At 43.6% G+C, this 27,117-nt stretch overlaps 1 protein-coding gene across 1 annotated transcript in view; it reads right to left on the reverse strand.

Annotated features, from left to right (window-relative positions):
* LOC306932139 (receptor-type tyrosine-protein phosphatase S-like) overlaps nt 1-27,117 on the reverse strand; it is a gene marked incomplete at its 3' end in the record, with an annotated part of 74,447 nt that overhangs the window by 45,029 nt on the left and 2,301 nt on the right. Inside the window, exons 2-10 of the mRNA XM_079513841.1 lie at nt 26,444-26,655; nt 24,985-25,130; nt 24,245-24,386; nt 23,786-23,974; nt 21,030-21,140; nt 20,086-20,346; nt 16,804-16,940; nt 15,800-15,941; nt 15,036-15,068 (exon numbers count right to left, since the gene is read on the reverse strand). Coding sequence (XP_079369967.1) covers nt 15,036-15,068; nt 15,800-15,941; nt 16,804-16,940; nt 20,086-20,346; nt 21,030-21,140; nt 23,786-23,974; nt 24,245-24,386; nt 24,985-25,130; nt 26,444-26,537 — 1,255 coding nt within the window. The 5' untranslated portion in view covers nt 26,538-26,655. The remainder of the gene's footprint in view (nt 1-15,035; nt 15,069-15,799; nt 15,942-16,803; nt 16,941-20,085; nt 20,347-21,029; nt 21,141-23,785; nt 23,975-24,244; nt 24,387-24,984; nt 25,131-26,443; nt 26,656-27,117) is intronic.

The following is a 27,117-nucleotide window of genomic DNA, read 5'->3' on the forward strand; positions in this document are numbered from 1 at the left end:
TGAGCTCTCCCATCTTCTTTTTCTCCCCTTTCTTGAGCTCTGCCATCTTTTCTTTCTCTTTCTTTGGCTCTGCCATTTTCCTCTCTTTCTCTCCTTTGAGCCTGTAGCTGCCATCTTCTTGGCAACAGGCTTCTTGGCTTTCGTCTTCTTGGGCCCTTTAGCCGCGGTCTTTTGCTACCAGGCTCTTGACCGCAAGGTCAGCGCTGCTGGGGCCAGTCTTCTTGGGTCGTGGAGCTGCTGCCTTAGCACTAAGTGTCGTCCCTTTCACCACTTTTCTGACAGCTGATTGATTGATTTATTGATTGAAGAATTTATTAACAGTTTGCAGAATTACAGTACATTTCAAGCACAAACTCAATACAAAGGCTGTTAACTGTGAGTGGACGACCCAATTAAGCATTACACTTGTTTCCAATAGGGTCCACCATGTTCAAATCATCAAAACATTTAGAGACGTACAAATAGACACTTCTATAGACAGAACAGGAATTCATCATAAAGGAGGTAAAAAGGGAAAAGAAATATATACAGTGAGGGGAAAAAAGGGGGGGGGGCGGGGGGGGGGATTCAGATTTTACGGGGGCCAGTTTCGAATTGCAGCCATCCGTAGGTGCCCTTTGAGAGCGGTTTTGAAGGAGTCAAGGGATTCGCATGTCTTAATGACAGTTGGTAGGGCGTTCCACATTTTGGTGGCATAGGAGCGAAAATAATTTAGTCCCTTGTTTGTGCCGAATCTGGGTTGTACATGGTTCGTTGCACTCCCTCTGGTGTTGTGGGTGTGGACTTCGTTAACATTAAGGAAGTATCTAGACAGGTACATGGGTATCTTGGTGGTGTATCGAATCTTGTGGACCAGACCCATTGCAAGATGCTGTACTCTGTCGTCGACCCTAAGCCATTCCAGCCTGTCGAAGTGGGCAGGGGTGAGGTGGGTTCGGGGGGCTAGATCAAGTAGGAGCCTGACCAGTTTGTTTTGGGAAGTCTGGGAAGATTCTTCAGCCAAGCTGCTGCTGATCATGGCATCTTGCTCTGCCTGCACCTCCTGTGACCTCGGACTCCCAGCCTGGTGAGTAAGCTCCTCCTCCACATGTGTCCTCAGACTATAGCCTCATGCAGCCCCATTGTCTTTGTCAGTCGTGAGAAGCAACACAATTCTCACTATCAAATATGACGACGACATCATCATCATCATCATGGCAATGCGGACCATACAACCACCCGTCCCGATTGGCTTCAAAATACCTTTGTCTATGGTAGTCAATTATCTTCTGAATAGGTACTGGAGGTTCATCATCCAACCAGTCATCCATGTTACAGTCTTGTGACTCTTGTCCAAACACGCAAAGTCTGTTAAAGCTTGTTCAATGCATTGTACTTACGTTTCTAACGGTGGGTGGCCTCAACACTTGCTTTTTTGTCCCCCTACACCAAACGTTGTTTGCCGAAAATGCAGTGCGATGCATTGTGAGCCTGTAGATCTGCCATTTTTGGCTTACGAGTATGCTAGCACATAATAAAGAAGCACATTATAATAATCAAGGACAATTGAAGAAAAATGAAAAATGTGAAATCTAAAGAAAGCACATGAAGTCAATATTCTCGAGCTTCTACATTACATGTGCAGACATTTGTGCACCAAACGTTTATGTGTATAAAATTACCTCCAGGGTTAAGTTGGGGTCGCAAGTCAATGGCAGCATTATTTTGGGGTCGGGGGCTGAAAAGTGTGGGAACCCATGCCCTAGGGCAGGGATTCTCAACCTGGGGGTCGCGACCCCTCGGGGGGTACCCAAATTATTTGGTTATTATTATTTTTTTGCAACTTTATTGCTGGAAAATGGAAATTTAGAGTTTACATAGTACACATAGTTCATGCATAAACTTTCCTTAATGATTATATCTGGTTTCAGTATTTATTTATGATGTATGTTCTCTATTATTAACCCATTTTGACCTGAGATCAGATTCTAAAAATGTCTTCTACATCCGTTCTTCGATTTTTCAAAAGAATTCTCTTTTTTTTTTCAATTTACGTTTTATTGAATTTTAATCAAACATACATGAAAACGAAACGACTGACAATTGACAATACATACAACCGAAAACAAAACAAGACAATATACGTACAATACACACAAGGGGAGATGTCTGCCTCTCTTCTCTATCGATGATCATTCGTAATACATAAGTTTGAAGTTTGAAGTTTATTGAGAGGATGGCCCCTTGAGATGTCGCATCTCGTTTTAGAGGGGGTCCTATACATACAACATTACAGCAGTGCATGTACACAACATAACATAACATAACATAACATAACATAACATAACATAACATAACATAACATAACATAACATAACATAACATAACATAACATGACATGACATGATAACATAACATAACATCATAACATAGTTTGCTTGCTCCCTTTCTCCCACCCCCACCCCATCCCTGACCCCCGACTCGTTTATATATGGGAATAGTGGGGAAAACGGTATTATAAACTGTCTCAAAGTAGAGGTAAACATGTGAGCAAGCATTAGAAGCATGAACAGGTTGTTTGAAGATGTGAATACAGGGAAGTCCTGAAGCGGCCTAGAGAGGTGATTGATCTGAGTGGAAGCGGGAGATTATTCCAGTCAGATGGGGCTTTGTAGTGGAAAGACCTGCGTCCAGATTCTGAAAATATTCTGTTGGGAACCATAAGATAGGGATGTTGAGTGTGTCTAAGTGGATATGGGGATGTGAATGGTTTCAGAGACTGTTTTAGGTATGAGGGGCAGTTGGAGTGGATGCATTTGAAAATAAATAGGTACCAGTGGTGTTGCCTTCTAGCCTTAGGCTGCAGCCAGTCAAGTGAGCTGTACAGTTGGCAGTGGTGGGTTCTGTATGGGCATCTTAGAACGAATCTGCACAGGGAGTTGCATAGTATGTTGAGTGGCTTGAGGTGAGTATCTGTGGTGTTTTGATATACAATGTCGGCATAGTCTACTATGGGGAGTAATACTTGAGATATTATTCTTTTCCTCACTTGAAAGGAGAAACAGTTGATGGATGGGTAGAGTGAGCACAGGCTGCCATAGGTTTTTTTTAACGGTTAGATCAATATGGTGTTTAAAAGAAAGTTCCGGGTCCATAGTGATATTTAAATGAGTCCACTTTTTCAAGGTAAGAACCATCATCAAATTTGATCAGTAGGTCGGAGGAGCTTTGGACATTGCGTGAGTGGCCGAACAACATGCTACAGGACTTCTTCATATTCAATAACAGTTTGTTATTTTTTAGCCATTTTTGGACCGGGTTGAAGTCAGACTGTAAAAGGTGTTGAATTTGGTGAATGTTTTTATCAGAGGCATAAATAACAGTATCGTCAGCATAGAGCTGGACTTGACAGTTGGAACAGACATCAGGTAAGTCGTTTATAAATATAGTGAATAGAAGTGCCCCCAATATGGAACCCTGGGGGACACCATTCTCAACAGTTAAAAAATCTGACTGGGAACCTTGTAATGTAACACATTGACGCCTGTTGTGAAGATAAGCACTGAACCAGAGAAGAGCATGTCGTTGGATACCGATGGAAAAAAGTTTGTCAAGGAGGAGGTAGTGGTCAACCATATCAAAGGCTTTCGAAAGGTCAATGAATATAGCACCGGTTAGCTGTCTTTTCTCGAAAGACAGTAGCACATCACTGGTGAATTTTAGAGTTGCTGTGGTGGTTGAGAAGTGTGGTCTGAATCCTGATTGAAGGGGGGATAAGATGTTTTCCTGATTGATGTATTTTGATAGTTGTTTGAAGACCAGTTTTTCAAAGATTTTTGCGGTGGTGCAGATGATTGAAATAGGTCGGTAATTGTTTATGTCAGTTGGGTCTCCGGTTTTGAAGATGGGGGTAACTCTTGCACATTTCCATATGGGTGGGAGTGAGGAGGTAGACAGGGATAAATTGAACAAATCTGCAAGAGGAAAGGCTAGTACATGAGCAGCAAGTTTAATGTACTTGGCTTCAAGACCATCAGGACCAGCACCACAGCTATCTTTTAGCTCACCTATAGCATGGAGGACATCTGTTGGCAGAATTTTCTTGAAGTGAAAGGAACAGTTTAGAGCATTTGGTCTTGGGGGGTCAGTTGTTACATAGGAGTTTGTTGATTGGGAACTACCGATTGATGAGAAATGATTGTTGAAGGCTTGGGCAATGAGTGGAGGGTCCGAGATAATATTATTATTTATTTGTATCTGATTTATAGTTTTTTTGTCGGTTTTGTTAAGGAAGGTGTTGAGTTTGTTCCAGAACTGTTTAGGATTGTGGAAATCGTGGCTGAAATTGTTTTTGTAGTAGTTTGATTTTGCGTTCCTTGTTTCTGTCTTTGATAAGTTCCTCAAGTATCGGTAGTGTTCCCAATCACCAGGGTCTTTAGTTGTTCTGTGTTTGGCCCAGGCTTTATCCCTTTCTTTAAAAAGGCTAATGAGGTGTGGGCTGATCCAAGGTAGGTGGCGGCCCTTTACTCTAATTGTTTTGAGGGGGGCATGCAAATCAATTACTTTAGTGACTTCAGAGTGGAAATAGTCCCAAGCGTCTTCAACAGATGGAATTAGTTGAAGTCTATTCCAGTCAATTCTAGTTAGATCTAGGATGAAGGAATCTACAATCATATTTTTACTTTGTCTTAGTGTTATGTATTTGGGGGGAGATCTTGGGATTTTAATTTTCCAGACACAGAATATAACAGAGTGGTCGCTAAAACAATCAGACATGACACCAGATTTAATAACCCTCCCAGGATTAGTGACGAGTATCCAGTCTAATAGAGATGAGGACCGGTGGTCCACTCTAGTGGGTTCTTTAATTAATTGGGTGAGATTTATACTTCTAAATAGGTTTCTGTCATAAGTACCTCAAACAGGTGCATATACAGGTTAAACAGGTTTAACTGAAACTATACAAAATCAGGTCTTATGGTAGAAACATGAGCAATCCATCTAAACCAGTTACCTGTGAAGACTTCAACTTGACCTCTGAAGCTGAATGTAATTCTCTCCATAATAAATATACTATAGATTAAATCAATCCATTCATTTATAGTTGGTATTACATTTGTAAGCCACTTTTTTGTTAAGGCTTTTTTGGATGCCACCAGCAATACCCTCAATAGATACTGATCCTGCTTTACAAATTGAAGTCCCTCCAGATCTGCAAGATACATGGTTTTAAAATCAAAAGGAATGTCAACACCAAAAACTGCTTCCAGGACACTGTGGACAGAAGGGCAACTCCAGAACACATGAAAATGATTTGCCAATGTTTCCCCACAGAGGGCCCTATTAAGCAAGTGGAATCTAATTACATATCATTTTACAGTTTTTAAGACGTGGGGGCGGGTGCAATGTCATATTACAATTATGGGCCAGGTGAGAAGCGCTTTCGACACCCCGTGGTGTGAGCAAAACGGCCTTGAATTAGTCATGGGAGTGTTTCAGGGAGTTTTGAGGCTTACCCAATGAACATGTCCGTACTATTCTCTTTACGACACCAGCTGATGTCCTCATGGAATGCGCCCTTTTCAGCAAGTGGTATTACATTTCTGCAGACTGGCACCATAGACATGACTTTGTCACATTTGGGTTAATTATTCCTATTGCACTGCATGCTGTCACCTTTATGCCTCAAAAGAACAGATCCACAAGCTGTCACAGCCATGATGTGCATAGCTTGTAGGCCTATGTCTCTATTTTGTTAAGTAACTTGCAGTGTTCATTGGAAAGTCATTACAGCGGCGCAGCCATATGATATAGGGAGGGAGATATACGCACATCATCACTTCAGAAGAGCTCAGCTCACCATCCCGACAAGGAGGAAATATAGCCTATAGACAGTGCATGCACGTATATGCACTGACTGTTGCACACACGCTCTTTATTTGTTTCTATTGAAACACACCAGTAAAATAACGTTTATTTTATTTTATTTCATTCGAGTCACGACGAAGGAATGAGTTGAAATGCCATACGTGCGCCATGCGTATTGCTGCGGCCCCAATGTTATGGTCTTCGCTCGTAGCATTTTATTGAAGAAGAATTGAGTCGGGTGTGATACAGCGTATGAAAGCAAACTTCCCAGTGATTATGGAGATGTTTTAATTTTTAAAAAAGGTTTAGAAATGAGCGATATATGACCCTTTATAATCTCAACGAGAAAGCCAGAAAGCTCGCTGTTGCCATGTCTCATAGAAACAAGTAAATAGGTCTATAAACATACTCCCAAAAGAATCGCATATAACAGGGGTCTACAACCTATTTTAAATGAAGTGCCATGTTTTTATTTTCTAGATAGTGAGTCTGCCATATCAAGATTCCTTTTAATGACACCACATTAAAATTTCCAGCATATTTTGATTGTCCACAAATATAAAGTTCTTCCTTCTTTTTACATATTTTCTTGCACATTGTTATAATGATCATTATAAATATATATCCCCCTTCAGTCAGAGTTCATTGTTTTAATGAATGAATGTGATGCATTGTGAGCTGGTAGATCTGCTATTTTCAAAAGTAATCTTTGAAAAAAGTGACAATAAGAATATTTTTGAAAAATGTTATTGAAACATTTAAAAACACAAATCTGTCATGGGGGTCACTGGCTTAGTTGCAGGGCAAATGCATTCATCTGGGGGTCCTTGACATGGGAATGTCGCTGTGTGAGGATCACTGGTTTAAACAACATTAGGAGAAAAGCCCAAATAAGCACTTTAGAAACAAGAAAAGCAACCACAACTACCAATATTTACAAGCAACTTTGCAGAAAAAGAAGCCGCTTATAATAAACAGCAAACAGACATGGCAACACTCCAGCAGCACTCCAGAGCCGCTCAAGTGTAAAATCAAACAGTGCTTTTTGCTTTTAAGACGTGGTCAGACCCAGGCGGAATCGGTATGCGCTGAGTGTTTTTAGGTCAAGGGGCTTAATAGCAACTAGCGCAAAGCGAAAATAATTAACATATGGACACTCCCCCAATGCTAAATTATGCAGGAACGTGGTATTCCATATGAGTGAGCGCTCACCACGGCTTCCATAATACGAAAAGGCGCAGAGCGAGGGCGAAATCTGTATTACCGCATGGGTTTTTCGTCTTGCTTAATAGGGCCCAGAGTCTCCAACAGTCCGACTGATACGTGTAATGTCTTTTCTGGGCTGGAATGCAAAAGAAACGATTTTTCCAACTGAATTCTCTCCATGTGGGGGAACTACTCATTTTCCACTGATGTTTACATATTCTTTCCCATTCTTCTGCTGATATAGTAAGGTTGCCCTCTGCTTCCCATCTTGCTTTAATATTCAGAGTATTATCTCCTTTCATGTTTTGAAGCACTACATATACATTTGAAACGATCTTTTGATAAGTAGAGCCTGCATAAATCTGCTATTTTTCAATAGCTAAAGCATAACATAATGCTAACACCAAAAGGGGTTCCCGCCCAGAATGGGTTAAGGATATTGTAGCGCCACGGTCTATTTGTATTGGTGGTGGGGAGGGGGGCGGGGAGGGGGTCGTGAGACATGGCCAAAGCATTTCCGGGGGTCCTCAGCCAAAAAACGTTGAGAACCCCTGCCCTAGGGTAGGTAGGTACCCTCACAAAAAACATGCAATAATCCTCGTCTACTATACTGTCTCCCCCTGGCCAGCCGGGGCCCCGGCCTGCTTCCACACGCTACGTCCAACCGGGGAAACTCCCCCCTGTCAGGTGAAAAGGAAGCATGAGTTCAGTTCGTTGCTCTCCCCAGGTTGGCAGAGGGAGTGTAGGCTAAATGTTATCTAGTTTCCATTTAACCTGTCTTACACTTAAACACGCAGTAACATGTATCATATGGGTTTAGGACTTCTGGGGTTATTTTATTGACATGAATGAATAAGCCCATTACTGACAAAAAGTGCTAAGTTAATAACTGTTATTAACCCCTGAGCTTGAGCCTCCGTGAGCCAGCAACGCGGAGGCTCAAGCTCAGGGGCCCCCCTAGCTCAGGGGCCCCTGGGCCTGGGCCCAGCAACAGGCCCGTTGGATAATCCTCCCCAATAGAGGTGTAATCATAATCATTAGTGTAATCATAATCTCCATGATCTCTCTTCTTAATCCAGTCCAGAAATCTGTAGACGTTGGTGTAGACACCGGGCGCGTTGCTCATGTCACACCGAGGCCCCCAGCTCACCAAACCAGCCAGGTAGTGGATTCCACCCTGTTCACACATCAGAGGTCCACCTGAATCACCCTGTAAAGACAACCCGTTTAATACAGTCATTATAGAGCGTCGCAGTCCCGCCCCCTACCAGGGCCCAAGAAATGATTCCCCGTTCATTTTTCCTCATAGACTTTTCAAAAAGTATTTATTTAAAGACCCTTTAAGCCTCTTACAAAGCCAACTCGAGTTGTGACAAATCATGACAACAAACACAATCTTTCACTTTTTTTGTTGTTTTTCTTCTTTGTAATTATTTGTTTGGTCCAAAATATTCTGTTTGTTGTCATGATTTGTCACAATTCGAGTTGGGTTTGTACGACGCTTTTAAGGTCTTTAAATAAATACGTTTTGAAATGTCTATGGGAAAAATGCATTGGGAATTATTTCCTGGGCCTGACGTCGTCATGAAAGGGGGTGGGACTGCGACGCTCTGGGTGCGTTCGGAAATGCGCACCAGGAGCGCACTCGCCTATTAGTTTGCATTGCACAGTGCGCTCAGTGCGCTATTTCTGAACACACCCTACATAAAGACCAAATGTACCCAACATAAGGCCTGTTGTTGACAGCCATGAAATAAGGCTATAGGCTACTCACTGCCAGTAGTTTAGAATGTAATGCAATTAAACATTAAAACAAAAAGCATTTCAGCATACTGTATGGTTGTGGCATGATGTCACACACACACACACACACACACACACACACACACACACACACACACACACACACACACACACACACACACACACACACACACACACACACACACACACACACACACACACACACACACACACACACACACACACACACACACACACACACACACACACACTCACTTGGCAGGCGTCCTTCCCTCCCTCCATGTATCCTGCACACATCATGTTCAGATCCAGTCGGTCTTCATAGGCATCCTTGCAGCGTTGCTCAGAGATCAACGGAACCTTGGCGTCCAACAGTCTGCTTGATTTTTTTCTACTCTCTGAGATTCAAGAACACAGAGAGGCAAAAGAGAGGAAAACTTGACACGTGCCTGCAATATGTTACCTAGAGTACATCTTATTTGTTTCCACGGGCAAAGGAATAGAATACAGCATAGAGGGGAATAGATGAGCCAGGAACCTGTTCTTTAGCCAGAAATGAGTGTTATACACTGACCGTATAGGCAGGGCCGCTTTTTAGGTAGTGCGAACAGGGCCTCGCGCCTTTAATAGGCTTGCGCCTTTAATAGGCTTATAAATGTTAACAATCACTTTCCCATTAGTAACCATTAGGTTACTAATCTAAGAGAGGCACTCATGCCAGTGTCCTCTGATCGTAGATGTATACCTGACAGAACTACGGCCAGGGTCTGTCCAATTAATCCATTCAATGAGCGATCCAGTCTGCACATGAATTTGTAGGTCAGGTTCCTCGACTCAGCCATGAAGGTGGTGAGACCCAAAGTACAAAAGAGCCCGCTGGCTCTAGTGCTCCTGGGTTTCTTTAACACCTCAGCGCTCAGGACGGAGATTAGTAAAAGGACGGAGATTTATTGATATCAAAACCGATAAAATGTTCCCTCCCATTTTAGCGGATGAGATCGAAACATTTAAAACGTGAATAACTCTTGATCTCAAATCATTCCGTCCAATTCTAAGAAAAGATTATGTTTTTGACGGCCCATTGTGGTCCCGTCGCTAGTTGCGTTAGAATTTATCATACCTCCCGTTGTTGTCGATCGCCTCGGGGGTGTTTTGGCTACACGTTGCTACAGAACATCCAAGATGGCGCCTGGTGCGTCACTAAATGTGCTCCGTTGCTGAAATTCGCTGGGCGCTCTGATTTAATGGTCCTAAATACCCCCGGGGGTTCGGTGTGTTAACAGAATCATAAAACAGTCATTGTAGGCTACTTGCAGCTTGCGTAAGCTCTCCCTCTTATACTTCACCCACAGTGGGTCAGTATAGGGAGGGGTGGAGTAAGCTATAAACAGGTAGTGGTGAAATCTCCGAACCAACATGTTCACTTGTACATAGAGCATTCTCTGTCTAGACTATGGTATTATTCAGATCAGTCGTAATATACAGCAGATACATACCAGTTTTGCCCCATCCAGAGACCACACACTCCTTCTCATCATCGAATGGTTGCTCTGGCAGACAGGCAGTTTTAACATAGCGGGTTTCCATGGCACAGAGTTGACTTTCAGGGTGGGTGACATTCAGCTGAAGTAAAGCTGACACACAGAATGGTGCATTAGCATATCTGACAACAATGTACAAAGTTTAAGCATTTAGCAGACTCTTAATCCAGAGAGATTTACAGTAGGCAAGGTAAACACAATGTAATACATGCAAATGCATAGAAACAGTGTGGTGCCTATAGGAGGAGGAGATCAGTCCGGCCAAAGAAAAGTAGGCTACATTGAAAACCTTACAAACTATAGTATGCCAGGCCTACATATATTGATATATGACTAACATACCTTACATGTAATTTATGAAATCATTACAGTAATACCTCTTTGTCTGCCACCAAGTGGCGACAGATAGTACTGCACCAGTATGCCAGAGAATAATGTTTTGGGGTAGATTAATTTCCGTGTTACAGGCAGACCTTCATTGTAACGATCAGCTATTAGCTCACGCTGTTTATACCTTCGCCAGAAACATTAACATGTCGGGAGCGATGCGGTAGAAAATCACAAATGACATCCGAACCTTCGATGGATCAGGAATGCCATGGACAGCGAACTTAGATTCAGAGTTATGAGGCCAACTTGCCTAGCAACCGGGCCAATGATAACAATTTGAATGCTGGCCATTTTGAGCAGAGCTATTCCGCCTGTGCTAAAGGTGATGCATTGAACGAAGGACCTTGTCTGAGGCCCACAGTAAATGTTCTCTTATAGCGAGAATCACACAGCATACCTCAAAAGAAAGCGTAACTTGTCCACTCTAATTTTTAAAAGAAATTTGATTTTACCATCTTCCATTCTGGAGATATGCACCTTTATGTAACACCTGCTTTTGTAGTAGCCTACTCTTCTTGAACAGAAAGGCTAATTAGAAGTTTTGTCAGACGCTGTCTGACATAAAAACTCGGAAAGCTGTGCTCGCGCTGAGTTCCCTTCAATGTTTTTAGGCGGTTAGTATTACTGCCAAACAACACAACACATTTGCCATGTTCTGTCTGACCGGCGTTGATCATCATGATAAAGAAATAACCGCTCGCACAGGCGATACAATCCATGCGTGAAGAAATGAAGAAAAAAGAAAAAAGGAGAGAAATCTGACGGAGACACTGAAGTCACAACTCGGATCAGATTACACACACAACCCCTCCCTCCATTGAAAGTCACATGAGAGAGCCCTCCCCTCCCTGAAACAAAGATATTATAAGATAAACAAAAAGACTGCAGCCAGCTTGGTTATAGCCATTATTTTGCCCCGAGATGCATGGGAGTCTCCAGCCTTTACGTGAGTGACAATACGGGGGCTGGGCTGCCTCGTGCTGTTTTCAGGAAGGGAGGGGGTGAGGCATTTCTTTCTTTTTTTTTGCGATCACGTGATCGGAGTGTTGTGCTATCATCCGATGCTAGTTGATAAAGTGCCCGGGTGTGTAGAAAGACGATTGAAAGTAATCAATAAAAACATGCGGTAAACGTAAAAATCCGCTTCCCGCACGTGACGTTTGAGATTTGAACCACGTAGAAATCCCTTTCCCGCATCCACTGTGTTAAAAACTGATTTCTGGCTAAACCGCTCCATATTTGATATAAAGCTTTAGGTACGAATATGTACGTAGCTGGCAGATAACGTCCCATAGGGGCCATACAGTTGAATTATTTAAATGAACAATCATTTGAAAGTTGCGCATGGAGAATTGGACATGTATGTGCGTTCACATATCTCTGTACACGTATCTCTAGTCTGTACGTATTGTGGAGTCTCGCTGAGCGACAGCCTATAGCTCAGTGGTTCCCAAACTTTTTCATGTCAAGGACCCCCAAATTTACACTCATTAGACCCCCACTAGAAAATATATGCCAGGGACCCCCATAGGAGAAGATTTTTACGGCTCTAGCAGTGACCATTTTAAATTCAAGGACCCCCAGTTTGACATGCATATTAATCTACAGACCCCCATTTAATGGCATTTCTATCTCTGGGACCCCCAATTTATATTGTAAAATCAATGTTAATTTAACTCTGAGAGACAAACTATCATTTATCATCCAGGACCCCCTGGAACTCCCTCAGGTATGAAAGAGAAACGCAAAGGAGTGCCGTTTAAACTGTTTTAGGCTGGTTTAGGATCAGTTTACTGTAGCCGTGCAGCGCAAAAAATAAATACATTTTACCCATGAAGAGCTCTAGTACAGGGGTTCTCAACCTTTTTTGGCCGGGGACCCCCGAAAATGCTTTGGCAACGTCTCGGGACCCCCGCCCCGCCCCCTCTCGACCCCCAATATAAATTGACTGCTACAATAACCTTAATAATAGAGACAATACACCATAAATAAATACTGAAACCATCATCATTGGGGAAGGTGTATGCATGTACTATGTGTACTATATGTAAATTCTTCATTTCCACTTTACAGACATTCAGTTGCAAAAAAAACTTTGTTTTCCTTTTTTTTTTTTTTTAAATAATTTGGGGACCCCCCAAAATAATTTGGCGACCCCTCGAGGGGTCGCGACCCACGGGTTGAGAACCCCTGCTCTAGTAGACACCTTTCCGAGGAGAGACAGAGGCAGAGAGGCTGAGTGCAGCGCTCCAGCCCAGGGGAGGGGAGGGATCGGCTTCATCAACCTGATATGACAGTGTCTGTCTGTCTGTCTGTCTGTCTGTCTGTCTGTCTGTCTGTCTGTCTGTCTGTCTGTCTGTCTGTCTGTGTGCGTTACTGAGTGTACAGCACTTGGTTTTAAAGAACACCTGGTTTTAAATGTGCTCTATAAATAAAGGGGACATTTTTATCATGTCATGTTTTATCATGTCAATTCATGGCCTCACCGATGTCACTATGAGAAGCGGAGAAGCTACCATCAGAGAAGTTTGTTTGCCTGTAATCCTGGTGAACGATGGCTCTCCCCACAGGGATGACCTGGTCAAATAAGAGTTCATTTTTCGTAAGGTACACTCCCCCCAAGACCACCTGCATGTCCATGGACCTGTTGGGGCTACTGGAAAAGAAAGGGGAAAAAAAAGGAAAAAAGGACATTAACATAAAAGTCATTCTTCTTTCAAATCCGATACCTGTATATAGACAAATTCAGAAACGGGTCTCATGGTCGCAGCATACGTATTTCCTGTAGGTGGAGCCGACATAGCTGCGGTGTAAACCCGCACCTCTTCTACTACAGTGACTGGTAGAGTGACTGATGTTAGTCTGCTCAAACGTTAGTGGCAACAATCAACATTGGAGAAAAACGGAATGTCAAAAAAGACATCGCGGTGGCTGAGACCAGAGCCATGGAGTAATGGTTGAGACGAAGCAGTGAAAGGTCCTGAAAGATACATAATGTCAGTCTTACCCAATACCCAGTCTTTCTGTTGTATGAACACAAGGTTGCTGTACTTTATACCTCATACTTTAAATGTTTAGTTTGAGGGGCCTGGCCATGGGCCAGGGCTTAATTTTCAGGCCTCTTTAGAACTTCTAACTCAGTCATTATGGCTTCAGGAAATGTGTTTAAAATAATCCAGAGGCAGGGTGTTCATTTCTCTTATATTGCCAACCATAATAAATTCAGTGCAGCTTACATGCAGTGAGCAGCAGTGAGGACCCAACAGGATTCAATGAGGACGCCTCCACATTTATGCTTGAACTGCTCAGAGGAGCCGGTGGCTCTGCTCTGCAGGGACACCTGCCATGGATGATCCCCAGGACGAGACGGACTGGCTTTGATGATCTTCGGCCTATCAAGAGGCTGAGGTCTGCCACACTGGGAGAACATGGCTGAACAAGATGGAGACATAACATGAGAGGCAGAGCTATAGAGCAGGATATCTCTCTGTGTGTGTGTGTGTGTGTGTGTGTGTGTGTGTGTGTGTGTGTGTGTGTGTGTGTGTGTGTGTGTGTGTGTGTGTGTGTGTGTGTGTGTATGCGCACGCGCGCGCGCGTGCGTGCGTGTGTGCGTGCGTGCGTGTGTGCGTGCGTGCGTGCGTGCGTGTTTAAAGGGTAACTGTCTGCAAATACACATAGACACACAGACAGACAGGCAGGCAGGCAGGCAGGCAGGCAGGCAGGCAGGCAGGCAGACAGACAGACAGACAGACAGACAGACAGACAGACAGACAGACAGACAGACAGACAGACAGACAGACAGGCCGGCAGGCACGCAGGCAGACAAACAAAATAAGAGACGGTATAGATTTGTGTCATTGTTGAAGTTATTGTTTGTTACCTGAACAGATCACCTCCAGTCTGTCGCTAGAACTAGCGGACTGCATGTTTACACACTTGCTCAGTGAAGACTCAGATCCAACACAGGACGATGTAATCCACCATACAGATTGATGTGCATCATGGCTCCGTGTTGTGTAAACAGCAGAGCCACAGCCCAGCTGTTTACACACTACAGATGATGAATTCAGGTTCCAGTTAGACCGAAAATCAGCCGCTGGTCTCCAATCATCCTGGTGTTTCACGTCCAGTTTACCAGTACAGTGACTAGATCCTCCCACCAACCTGACATCATCAGACACTGTACAGAGACAATAGCATAGGCTAAGTAGTAGAAAGTAATGTTACTTTGATAAGGAGAAAAAACATTTTAGCGTACAATGATGCGTTTGTTCATGCTTGTTTTACCTGTTGTGTGAACTGTTGGATGAACCTGGAGAGCTGAAGAGAAAAATTATCAAATGAATGAGGTTGAGTGTAACAGTACATGGAACATATAGCAGTACAACAGTGTTTAATACAGTATGAGTGTAACAGAACATGGGACATATAGCAGTACAACAGTGTTTAATACAGTATGAGTGTAACAGTACATGGAACATATAGCAGTACAACAGTGTTTAATACAGTATGAGTGTAACAGTACATGGGACATATAGCAGTACAACAGTGTTTAATACAGTATGAGTGTAACAGTACATGGGACATATAGCAGTACAACAGTGTTTAATACAGTATGAGTGTAACAGTACATGGGACATATAGCAGTACAACAGTGTTTAATACAGTATGAGTGTAACAGAACATGGGACATATAGCAGTACAACAGTGTTTAATACAGTATGAGTGTAACAGAACATGGGACATATGATCATATCTAGCAGTACAACCATGTTAATTACAGTGTGAATGTACAGCAAAAAGGCTGCCTGTTGCCTAGCCCTGGTGTAGTGTAATATAATGTAGCAGTAGTAGTGATGAAACTCAAAGATTGCACTCTAAGGACCACAAAGGAGGCGCAGTCGACAAATCTGAATGTGGTCATATTTCGTCGTCATCATCACTGAGCGCCAAACCATCCATGTTCCCTGCAGAGGGAATCGGCAGGAGAGGAGAGGAGAGGAGAGGAGAGGAGAGGAGAGGAGAGGAGAGGAGATATAGGGGCTACATACTGGTTTGCAAGGTCTTCTGGGAGACGTAGTCGGTGTAGGCTCCCGTGCCTCTGTTGGAGATGGCGGCCAGAGAGAAGGCGTACTCCGTGTTGGGCCGCAGTCCCTCCACCACCAAGGACGACGTGGGGCTAAAATTATTTATCTGTTTGTTGCCGGAGAAAGAGGGGAGTGATGACATCACTCTGATTTTTAGAAAAAAGAGAATCCCGCACACTGTCTTCACTTAGGTTGGTTTTTATTGCAACGTTTCGGTCGTCAGACCTTCATCAGGCAGATGCCTGATGAAGGTCTGACCTTCATCAGGCAGATGCCTGATGAAGGTCTGACGACCGAAACGTTGTAGTAATTGTAGTGTTGTAAAATAACAATATTTGTCTCTGAATGTAGTGGAGTAGATGTAAAAGTACTGCAAATGTGACATACCCAAGTACAGATACCTAAAATCCACAAAACTAGCGTCATTTGTATTGTTGACCTATTTCTACCATATAACGCAACCTTCGTTCAACTTATTAGAACCCTCTGTCACATGGAACTATTTGTTTGTGTCCAGTATCACTACGCTAGCAGTGTATTTCCTACAGCTTTAAGTCCAAAAACGAATAAGCCTTTAAGTAAATGTACTTAGTTACTTTACACTGCTGAATACTAATGATCCATTGCAACAGTTTCCACCCAACAGCAACATTATGAAAAGCTAAATCGTGTTTTTTTTACAAAAGATTCAAGATTCAATTCAAGATTCAATACTTGATTGCCATGTCAACAGAGTTGATTGGAATTTGTTTCAGTGCTCTGAAAACATACAGACAAACATCACATTTCATACAGTAGAAGAGGATACAAAAGTACAAACATCATATGAGAAGGACCAATAAATACGAAAGAAGAAAAGTTACAATTCATGTTGAATAAATAACAATTCATCGCAGATTATTGTTTTTACAACCAGCTTCACGCTGTAAAGTGTAAAAGTAGTTGTGTTGTGTTGTGTGTGATCTTACCTGGTCAGCATGACCAGCCTCTTTGTAGCGCAGTACATAGTTAATGATGCCATCCTTCTCATAGGCCGGTTCCCAGGTCAGTTCAACGCTGGTGTCGGACACAGCGCCCACCAGGAACTTGGTTGGCTGACCAGGAACTGGAGAGACATGAAACATATAACCAGACATGGAAACAGTGAGTCACGTGGACATTTGGAGTGAGTCAGCAGTTCTAACTGCAGTGGGGAGTTTGTTCCACAGTTTGGGAGACAGAAAGGAGAAGAGTGTGGGACGGTGGAGCGTTGTCCCAGATGTTTTAAGGAAAGTTCAGAGTTTCCCTGTGTTCTCTGAGTGAGCATAACGTGAATGGGTAAAGTGAATGAATTCCCTCATGAGAAAAAAGGGCCGAAAACGTAATTCTCTCTCTCTCTCTCTCTCTCTCTATCTCTCTAAAACTTTATTTATATAGCACCTTTCAAATTTGCATTACAAAGTGCTTTACATCAACAAACAGAATACATTTCAATAGACAACAAAATATTATAAGCAGCAGGAAAAAAAACAAACAAGGGGAACACAAAGAGATTGCACAATAACAGGGGGATATTTGGAATCCAGGGGTCTATGTGGAATCCTATTTATGCCATTATATTGGAACAGATACGTAACATGGAGTATAAAAGGAGCAGATTTTAGGATGAACAGTGGATACTCTGTCTTTAATTTGCTTTCTTGCGATACACGCTACGGATTCAGTTGTAGTTTGCCTTGTTCATTCCGTCTGTATTCCTGTCTCCTCCCTGGACATCTGACTTACCTCAACACTATTTTGAAAAGCATTTTTAAATAGTTCAAACAGGCGATCTACAAGTTCACAACGCGTCAAAATAGATCCGATTGAAGTATTTTAATGTTGTTTTCCAAAATAGTAAAAAAGGCAAAGAAGTTTAGGGATAACATAAATGTAAGGGAATATATCTGACTAGGTGGTCATTGTCGGGAGATAATTCACCGACAGGGAGTTATAACCACCAAGGCAAAGCCGAGGTGGTTAATCACCCTGAAGGTACACACACACACACACACACACACACACACACACACACACACACACACACACACACACACACACACACACACACACACACACACACACACACACACACACACACACACACACACACACACACACACACACACACACACACAGACACACACACACACACACACACACACACACACACACACACACGTATGTTTATGATTTCATGTAAAGGCACAGCGTGGCTCGAGTTCTACTGCTTATTGTCAAGCAGAGCAATGATCTGAGTGTTAGAGAATTCTGGATATGAATGCTCTCAAACTATATTAATTCTGGCTGTCTCCTGTTACAAGACCTTGCTGTAGCATGCAAGCAATATTGCCTATTATTGACCAATGTCAAAGACGCTATATGACCGTGAGCATCCAATTACAGAAGAATGAAGTGTGACAATAGTCACAAAGAATATTTTCAATTGGATTGCAGAGAAACCTGGTTAAGACCGGCAGTTATATTCTTGAGGATTTGGGACTTGGACACATTCATATAATGACATCTGGTGAGAGAGAACCAACATTAATGTCAGTTGAACCTTTCGTTGGGACCAGGGATAGCAAGCATGTTGGAATACATTATATTTCGTCATGTACCATTGCCTGTACTATTTTCTACCTAATAAACAAAGGCAATAAAAATGAATAAAGTCTGAGTAGCGTGACTGATATATGGATTTTGTTGAGCATCTTATCAGTGAAGGAAACTGCACTACGTAATTTTGGTGGTCAAATGCGGAAGTAGACGTTCTGAGACGGCACTTCCGGCAGTCTTCCGGGTGCTTCAAAACGCCACTGAGCAACTTCCACTGACATGAATAGCTGGGGGGGCGGAGCTTCGCGCCAGTTCAGTCTCTATCCTTTTATATACTCTATGGGAGCAGGCAGAGACCTAGACTGGCTAATAAGCCAGCAGAGACCCTGCAAGAACAACTGATAGCAGGAGCAGATCCAGTAGCAAGCACAGATAGTAATAATAATAATAATAATAATAATAACTAGAAATATTGTTCCTGAAGAAACAATGTGGGGTCACTGCAATCCAAAATATTGTAGGCCTACTATAAATAAGTCAAGGTCCCCCAAAACACGTATTCTGCTCCATTCTCAACATCTTTTGGTTTCCAAAAACAGTAATTTATTGTAAGTAAACACAAACAGTAAAAAGCTGTTTAATGTGTGCTTATTTTAATTTAAGAGACATTTGGACTAATGATTTGTAAGACCTGTTGTGTTTGTATTGTGTTGTAGGTTAGGTATACTGTGTCTTCTATGCATTTAAGGGATATTGGGGGTTTGACCCCCCCAAAAATGTTTCCGTCGCAGACGCTAATTTCTGGGAGCTCCTGCAAGAACTGAAAGCCACTTTCACCCCTGCATATCATGCTTATTGTTAAAGGTATATTCAGTGATTTCACATAATTCAAATATCACTTCTTTTTTTGTTTTGTTGTGATAATCCTCCCTACTATAGAGTGTGCTGACCATATAAGGAGTTCCTCCCTGTCACCAGTTAACCCCTGGGGGTAAAAAAATCTTAGGTTTCGTTTTTGGCTGGGTGGCCCAGCCTTCATCCAATCAGGATAGAAAGGGGCCTTCCGCCAATCATGATCGAGCGGGGGCGGGCCTTGGTTGTGTGTGCTGTTGGCCCGTCGCGTGTCCCCCCACTGTATAGTGCATGCATGTGCACAACTTGGCTCCATTTACCACTTGGCTCACCTGTTTCCAGTCCCTTCATTCTCTCCAATCTACGCTCCTTACTGCCATCAGCTCATCACCTCCAGCCTATAAAGCCCCGGCCTTCCCACTTCACCGATCGCCAGATTGTTGAATCAACCACAGTGGTAGTAGACACTCCTAGCCAGTATACCAGTGTTTGTTCCCAGTGAACTTCAGTTTTCCTCGTGTTTTCTAGTGCTTTAGTTTGCATTCTGCCTGTACTCACCGATCTCCTCTCCTCCTCCTCAGACCACACCTGCCTGCCTCCTGCCTGCCTGCCTGCCTGCCCATGCACTGACCTACCTGTTTGCATCTTGCCCTGCTCTGCCTGCCTGCCAGTTTGTTTAAATAAACACCCTTGAACTGTCAAACTTTTGTGTGTGTGTGTGTGTGTGTGTGTGTGTGTGTGTGTGTGTGTGTGTGTGCTGTAAATCTGGATTAAGACTTGTCTGCTAAATGCCTAAATTGTGCGGCATGTGCAGCTCTTACGTTTGACGGTGACCTCTGCCACGGCTTCAATGATGCCAAGGCTGCTCATGGCCACACAAGTGTAGTTGGCAGACTGGTGGATGTTGCTGAGCTCCAGGACACTGCGGCCTACGGGCATCTCGTCCTCCGGTTTCAGGTCCTCGCCATTGAGCATCCACTTGACGTACGGGCTGGGGGAGCCCACAGCCACGCACGTTAGGTTGACACCGCCGCCGGGCACGACCTCCAGACTGGTCGGGGGGATAGAGAAACGAGGGGGCACTCATTGAGGAAGGAAAAGAGGAAGGAGAGCAGAAGAGGGAGTAGGGGGACGGGGTGGTGTTTGGGGGCGGGGGTGAGGATGGGGTTAGATACAGAGATCTCCATGTGGGACACAAACAGACAGTTAAAACGGGTGCTATGACAAGCCAATTGATTGCCATGGCACCCCCACACCTGACAATTGATTACTTAACCAGTCCACTTTTCACAGTCAGTCAGTTTGCCCTCTTCAGACACAGGCAGATACAAATATCTCCATGTGGGACACAGACAGACAGTTAAACGGGTGCTATGACAAGTTGACAACGGGTATTATTAGGTTCCCAAGTTGCATCGTTCTCAAGTAGGCCGGTAGCCGACGGGCACATACAGGTCTAGTGAACATATGGAGCGCCAGGTGTGAGGGAGAGTGATAAGGGCCATGTGTTAAATACTGCTATCACATGAGGCCATTTACTACTAGCATCAGTAGTAAATGGATAAAAGCATCAGTATGTACTACAGATTAAATATTGAATTACTTAATTGTATTCTTTCGCTAAATACAGTTATTTTTAATGTACAACTTGGGGAGAGAATGCAAGCAGTTCCAGAATCATTGTGTAAAGGCTGATTTTGTAATGGCACCTTTTTTTTGTTTTTTTGTATTTTTTTCCTGGCCGTGGGACCAGGTTTCTCCTTACCTCGCACATAAAGGTTAGCAGGGGAGGAGTAGCGCACGCCTTCCACATTAGAGGCCACACACTCGTACTTCCCCTGGTCCGTCTCCTCACTGTTCTCGATCTGCAGGGCACCTGGGAAAATGACACAACCACACATGCACGCACGTCGCACGCACACACACAATTTATAATTTAGGCATTTAGCAGGCACTCTTAATCCCGAGTGATTTACAGTAAGCAAGAACAACACATGGTAATACATCAAATACATAGAAATGGTCATCAAGGATCATTGTGCCTAACACTGGGTATATTTGTATTAATTTCTCAGTAGCATTTTACGCCAGAAAAAGCTGTTGCTCGAACAGTAAAGCCTATAGACATAAAGAAGTGTTAAACGTAGGTGTCACGGTGTGAATCAATAAGGTAGGACCCAATTGCAGAACAGGGAGGCGCAGAGACAGAGAAGTCTGAATGCTAGATGGTTTATTCCAAAATCCAGGATACAAGGCAACATCACACAGTTTGACAGCCGCTAATTGTTTACTCCAGTGTTCCACCGCTGCATAATACGACATTCCCGCTATTTGTTTTATGTGTCTAAATCGCCCTATTTTAATAATTAAAAAGAAAGTCCGTCTCTGCCGCGGAGCAGGGGGAGAGAGCTTCATGTTATGATCTCGAAACCGGAAATCGACACATTCGCTGGGCTGCTAGGGCTTCTGGGAAATTGAGTCCAATGCAAGTGAACGGAAGACACGGCCTCATGGAATGAGGTTTTATGCACCCGGCTTGTGGCGTACCAAGATGGCGGGTGGTGCGATTGATCGCAAGACACCAGGGAACCTATTTTAAGCGGATTTTCGCCGATCAAAAGCCCAGATACTTCAGTGTATGATCTAAAGGTAATAAAACAATCTAGGCAGCGTAGAATATTTGATTAAAATGCGGGTAACGCGTAGTATGGCGTCAAAGTGTTTTAACATACAACAATGAACTGACAAGGAACTCAACAAACCAGGGCTATAAATACACACAAGGAAAACAGGGCACAGGTGAACATAACTCAAAATCAAGACAGGGATTGGCTAAGAGACTAACAAGACACAGGTGGAGCAAACTAATATTCACAGGTGAGACAAGACAGGTAACCATAACCACAAAGGAAACCAGGGCACTAAATACTACAAAATAAAAGAGCACAACACTAAAACACACAAACTAGGAACAAGGAACACAGCAGAAAACGTCACGGATCGTGACAGTAGGGGTGTAACGATATAGTAACTGCATCGAAAAATCGATTTTAATTTCAAGAATCGAAGTATATCGAAATGAAAACAGCAACATTGACTATGTATCGTATCGTATGGTTTTGCGATGGAAATAATCGGTATCAAATCGTTTTGCGATGCAATTAATCGATTGTATCAATAGAGGGTATGCGCGTGACATCATCATCAAACCAGGAAGTTATGCAGGAACGCTTACTGAGTGGCAAAAAACTACTTTCTGGCCTTGACAGCCCATACATCCACACAGAAAAGTCCCATCTGATTGCATTAAACAACATTAAACAATGTTAAACTCACTTTGAAAAAGAGGGGTTTAATTACTTAATTTAAAAAAATGTCAAAGTATTCAATTTCAAATCATGGAATCGTATCGTATCGCCATAATGAACCAATATCGACCATGTATCTTATCGTTAACCATGTATCGTGATACGTATCGTATCGCTGTTAAAGTGTATCGTTAACCCCTAGTTAAACGTGATGCCCTTTAAATGCTCTCATAGCTCAAATAAAGACTGAGGAATGCCCTTTTTGAGCATGTCTGTCAGTTGTCTTCCCGCTCATTCTCAGGGACAAGTGTCAAGGGCGCAAATGTTAGTGCAAGATGTTAGGAAGGGACTAGTGGATAAGAGATCCTAGCCTGGCTAATAAGCCAGACTCAAATCACACTGTCGTGTGGTATTTGAGTCTGGAGATGCTGTGTATCAGGGCTGTCCAAAGTGCGTCCCGCGGGCCAAATGCGGCACTGGGGCGAATTGTATACGGCCCGCAGCTTCATACCTGAATTGTATTATGAACGGCCCGCCCAACAGTATGGGGTACTTTTACATTAAAGTTTTTTAACGTGGGCATTTCCCAGAGTATAATTTGTGAGTGTTCCTTGTTCCTTGTATTACTTTTTTATTTACCTTGTTCGTCTGGTTACATTGTTAAAAAGGATGAAAAAAGGCTGAGTTACACCTTTTGCTCATAGCGCACACCTGACAAAATACCATTGATATTGATGATGATAGTTAAATTGAATCGTTTAGAATCGAAGGTACATTATGAAGTTGGCCCCTTGTGTGTTTTAATATTTTTTAATATGGCCCCCTTTGAAAAATGTTTGGACACCCCTGCTGTGTATGGATCTTGTTTCCCAGGGGGCGGGTTCAAACATTTTCTCTTTGACGCAATTGGTCAGAGCTACTGTCAGTCAAAGGTCTCAAGCATTGAACGTCACTGTACCAAAGCCCGCCCATATTGCATGGGCCAGTTCTCTCGTGTAGGAAATGGGCGTACAATTGAGCCTCTCCAGACCGTAATCCGCCTGATTCGGTCTGGCTTATTAGCCAGGCTAAAGAGATCCAGTATAAGTCATTTTACACTTGGTTGCATGCTGAAAATCAAAATCTGCTGCCAAAAACAACACTGGTATGCGCCCCAAAATGAAAACCAGGGTTAGGTTATTGAGCCACACAAAGGCTCAACTTTTGTCCTTACCTGATCGCAGCTGAGTGATGCGTCCGTTACTGGCGCTTGGGTCGATGGGCAGGTAGTCCTTGAACCAGGTGATCTCGGGGTCGGGGTTGCCGCTGGCGGCGCAGAGCATGGTGGCGGTTTTCGTTCCCTCCACCCTCTTCGCCCGAGGGCCCATGTCGATGTGGGGGAAGCCAGCCGGCAGCAGGTCCTCTGTGGAGTGACACAGGAAGAGAGATGTGAAGACGGGTGTCTCAAAGCCCCCCCACCCCTCATATCAAGAGTTTGTGCCAGGGACCACAAGTAAGACGCGCAAACACGGGAAGCGAACGCAGCCTGTAAATTACAACAATTAGAATAAATCACGTACTTTTCTTTTCTTTTTTTGTCCTTTTTTCATTTTCTTTTGTGTTTTTTTGCTGTTGTGTGTGTGTGTGTGTGTGGGGAGGGGGGGGGGGGGGGGGGGGGGGGGGGGCGACTTACCACTGATGATTGACAGCCTGGCGGCGACGGTGACCTCGCCCTCGCTGCTTTCGGCCATGCACTCGTAGGTGTTCTCGTCACGTGTCGCCCGGAGCGGCTCGATGCGGAGCACCGCCCCCGCTCCCTCATCAAACTCTATCGTCTGGAGGGGAGGGGGAGAGAGAGAGAGAGAGAGAGAGAGAGAGAGAGAGAGAGAGAGAGAGAGAGAGAGAGAGAGAGCACTTTATTAAACTTTATTACACGATTCAGCCCATATTATTGGAGCAATCAACCCATAGGACACTTTGTCAACTCAGATTGTCCCAATACCCAGGTCTTAATGTGTTAATCCATGTGACTGACTGACTGACTGACTGACTGAGTCCGACCATTACTAACACTGTCCCAAACCCTAACCTCACACGAAGCCACAGATGATTTGTAACCCATTATTATTTTATATTTTTGAGGGGCGCCAGCCCCTCCTATACACAGGTTTAATGTTTGTCTTTAGTTCAATGTTTGTTTTGTAAACGCCATTGACAATAATGAAGGGAAAATTTACGTCATAATGTACCTCATTATGTCATTATTGTCTCTTTATTGTTAATGGCGTTTAATGTTTGTGTTGGTACCGTTTGTTTTACATCACCATTACATCAACTGTAATCAACTTGAGTTAGACTTTAATATATTGGCGCCCGTCACTTCACACGGGGTGATTTTTAAAGGATGAAGTTGTGGATGGTCAACTTCCTCACCTCCACGCGCTGGGAGTTGACCCTCTTGCCCTTCTTGTACCAGGCCACGCGGGGTTTGGGGTCACCGGTGGCCTGGCACACGAAGGAAACCACGCCTCCTGACACACCCATCTGGTCGATGGGAACTTTGGTGAAACGTGGTTGTGCTGGTGGAGAGAGAGAGAGAGAGAGAGAGAGAGAGAGAGAGAGAGAGAGAGAGAGAAGGTGAGTGTGTTGTACAGATGAAAATGTGTTTTCTATTGATTGTTTTAAGTGTGTAAAGTTTATCTGCTCAGGTAAATCCTCCTCCTCTTTTTTCTGTCATTGTAATATTTGCCTGATGAAGACCTAGTCGGTTCGAAACGTTGCAAAACTGTTGTCTTAAAATAAAGTAAGTCTCTACAAATTGGTGTGCGGATGTTCTTCCTTTTCTTCGATTTGGACACCAGCATTTGGTGTCCAAAATGCGGAAGTGCAAACGGGCGCTCAATGTTAAAGCCCAGCTGCACTGGTCCGCCTGCAGTCCCTCCTCTGACCAGTAGGGCCGAGTGCTTCAACGTTGGAGAGCCTCACTGGGGGCTTGGTCTAACTGCACTGACTTAATAAGCCTATCTCACAGAATTTCCCCGCCCCCCTAAATACGCCCCCTTTCGGGGTTAGTGGTGATAGCGTGACGTCACTCCATAGACACTACATGTTAACCGAGGTAATTTAAGAAGTCTACAACTTTTGTTTTCTCAAGGTAAGGTTTGTTCTATCTGTTCGACCTGATTTACCATCTTGTTTGCTTCATAATAATATTGGTCTGTCACATTTTTACATTAGAAAATGTACTTAGATTCTCCAGAGAAAAAAACGTGTAAATGCTCATGTTAAAGACACCACTATTTACCGGAAGTGGGCGTGGAAAGCGGGCTGTGAGATAGGCCTATTGTCAAACTTGACTGATATTAACAATTCCCGCCGCCATTAATAGCGTATTGGTTTCATCACACGTAACACTTACTTTGAAGAGCCAAATATCCATAATTGCATGTTACAGTGACAAAATACTGTGTGTGGTGTCATGACCGGTTGTTGTTCTCTTGGTCGGTGGTGGAAAAACCCGACCGCGAGTATCACAGCGCCTGCTACAGGCCGTTGAAAATGCGTGTCTTCCCCAGAAACGGCCCCTCAATGTCGATTCTGAGATACAGGTCTTTGAATGCAGGGATTAGAATGAAAATGGATGCACGCGCATCTTCAAAATGGCCGCGGCTGTTGTGCTAACGCGTCTGTTGTGCTAACGAACGGTAGCTAACGATTTGATCGGATAAAAACATGGATTAAAGAATATAAACCCTGGAAAACGGAGGTTCCGGGTTTGGCAGGCTAGGGTACTACAGTAATTTAACCCTACGGTTTCGCCGCTTTTGGCGTACTCCGTGTTAATAAAGATATCTACAACACATAGTGAAGGTAACAGAAATAGTGTGCTTACACAAGGCATGTGATCCAGCGAGGAGAAGTGACATGGTGCCGAGGGCCAGCAGGGCCGTTAGGGAGGGAACTGGGACACCGCTGGTGGCGGCCATCTTGGCCCAGGGCGTGGTGGTGGCGATTCGGAGCTGACCTTTGACCTGGCCGTAAAGCCGAGGCCCTGATTGGGCATGCAAGGGGCCGGAGAGTCTTCAGGCGGGATGGCTTGGCAATCTGTAGAAAAACAAACGGGAGATTTTGATGATAAGATCATCCTGCTCGTAGGAATGTGACTCAAACCAGGACACTTACATCATGTCAGCTGGTTCCCAACCTTTTCTGGATCAGGGCCCACTTGAAGGTTTCACAGCCCAGACATCTGAGTCTGACCACTCAACACGGCAGCCAGTTGGTTACCATGTTAAAGTAGTATTTCACAAAGTAGTAGTCCCCCCCCCTAAATAACATACTAAAAGTCTACCAAAATATACTCCCAAAAAGGCAGTCCTAGATGGAGCTTTAAATGGCTATATCTCAAATGGAGAAAATGTTGCAATGGATTTTTCCATTGATTCTGGTACCTCTGGACATGCTTAAGAACATACTAAAATGTAGGAAAATACAGGCCTACCTTCCGGAAAGGCGTTGTTTCCAAGAGAAAAGTATAATCTGCAACACAATCTTAATAAAATATGT

The sequence above is a fragment of the Electrona antarctica genome (genome assembly GCF_951216825.1).
Source record: "Electrona antarctica genome assembly, chromosome: 2".
NCBI lineage: Eukaryota > Metazoa > Chordata > Actinopteri > Myctophiformes > Myctophidae > Electrona > Electrona antarctica.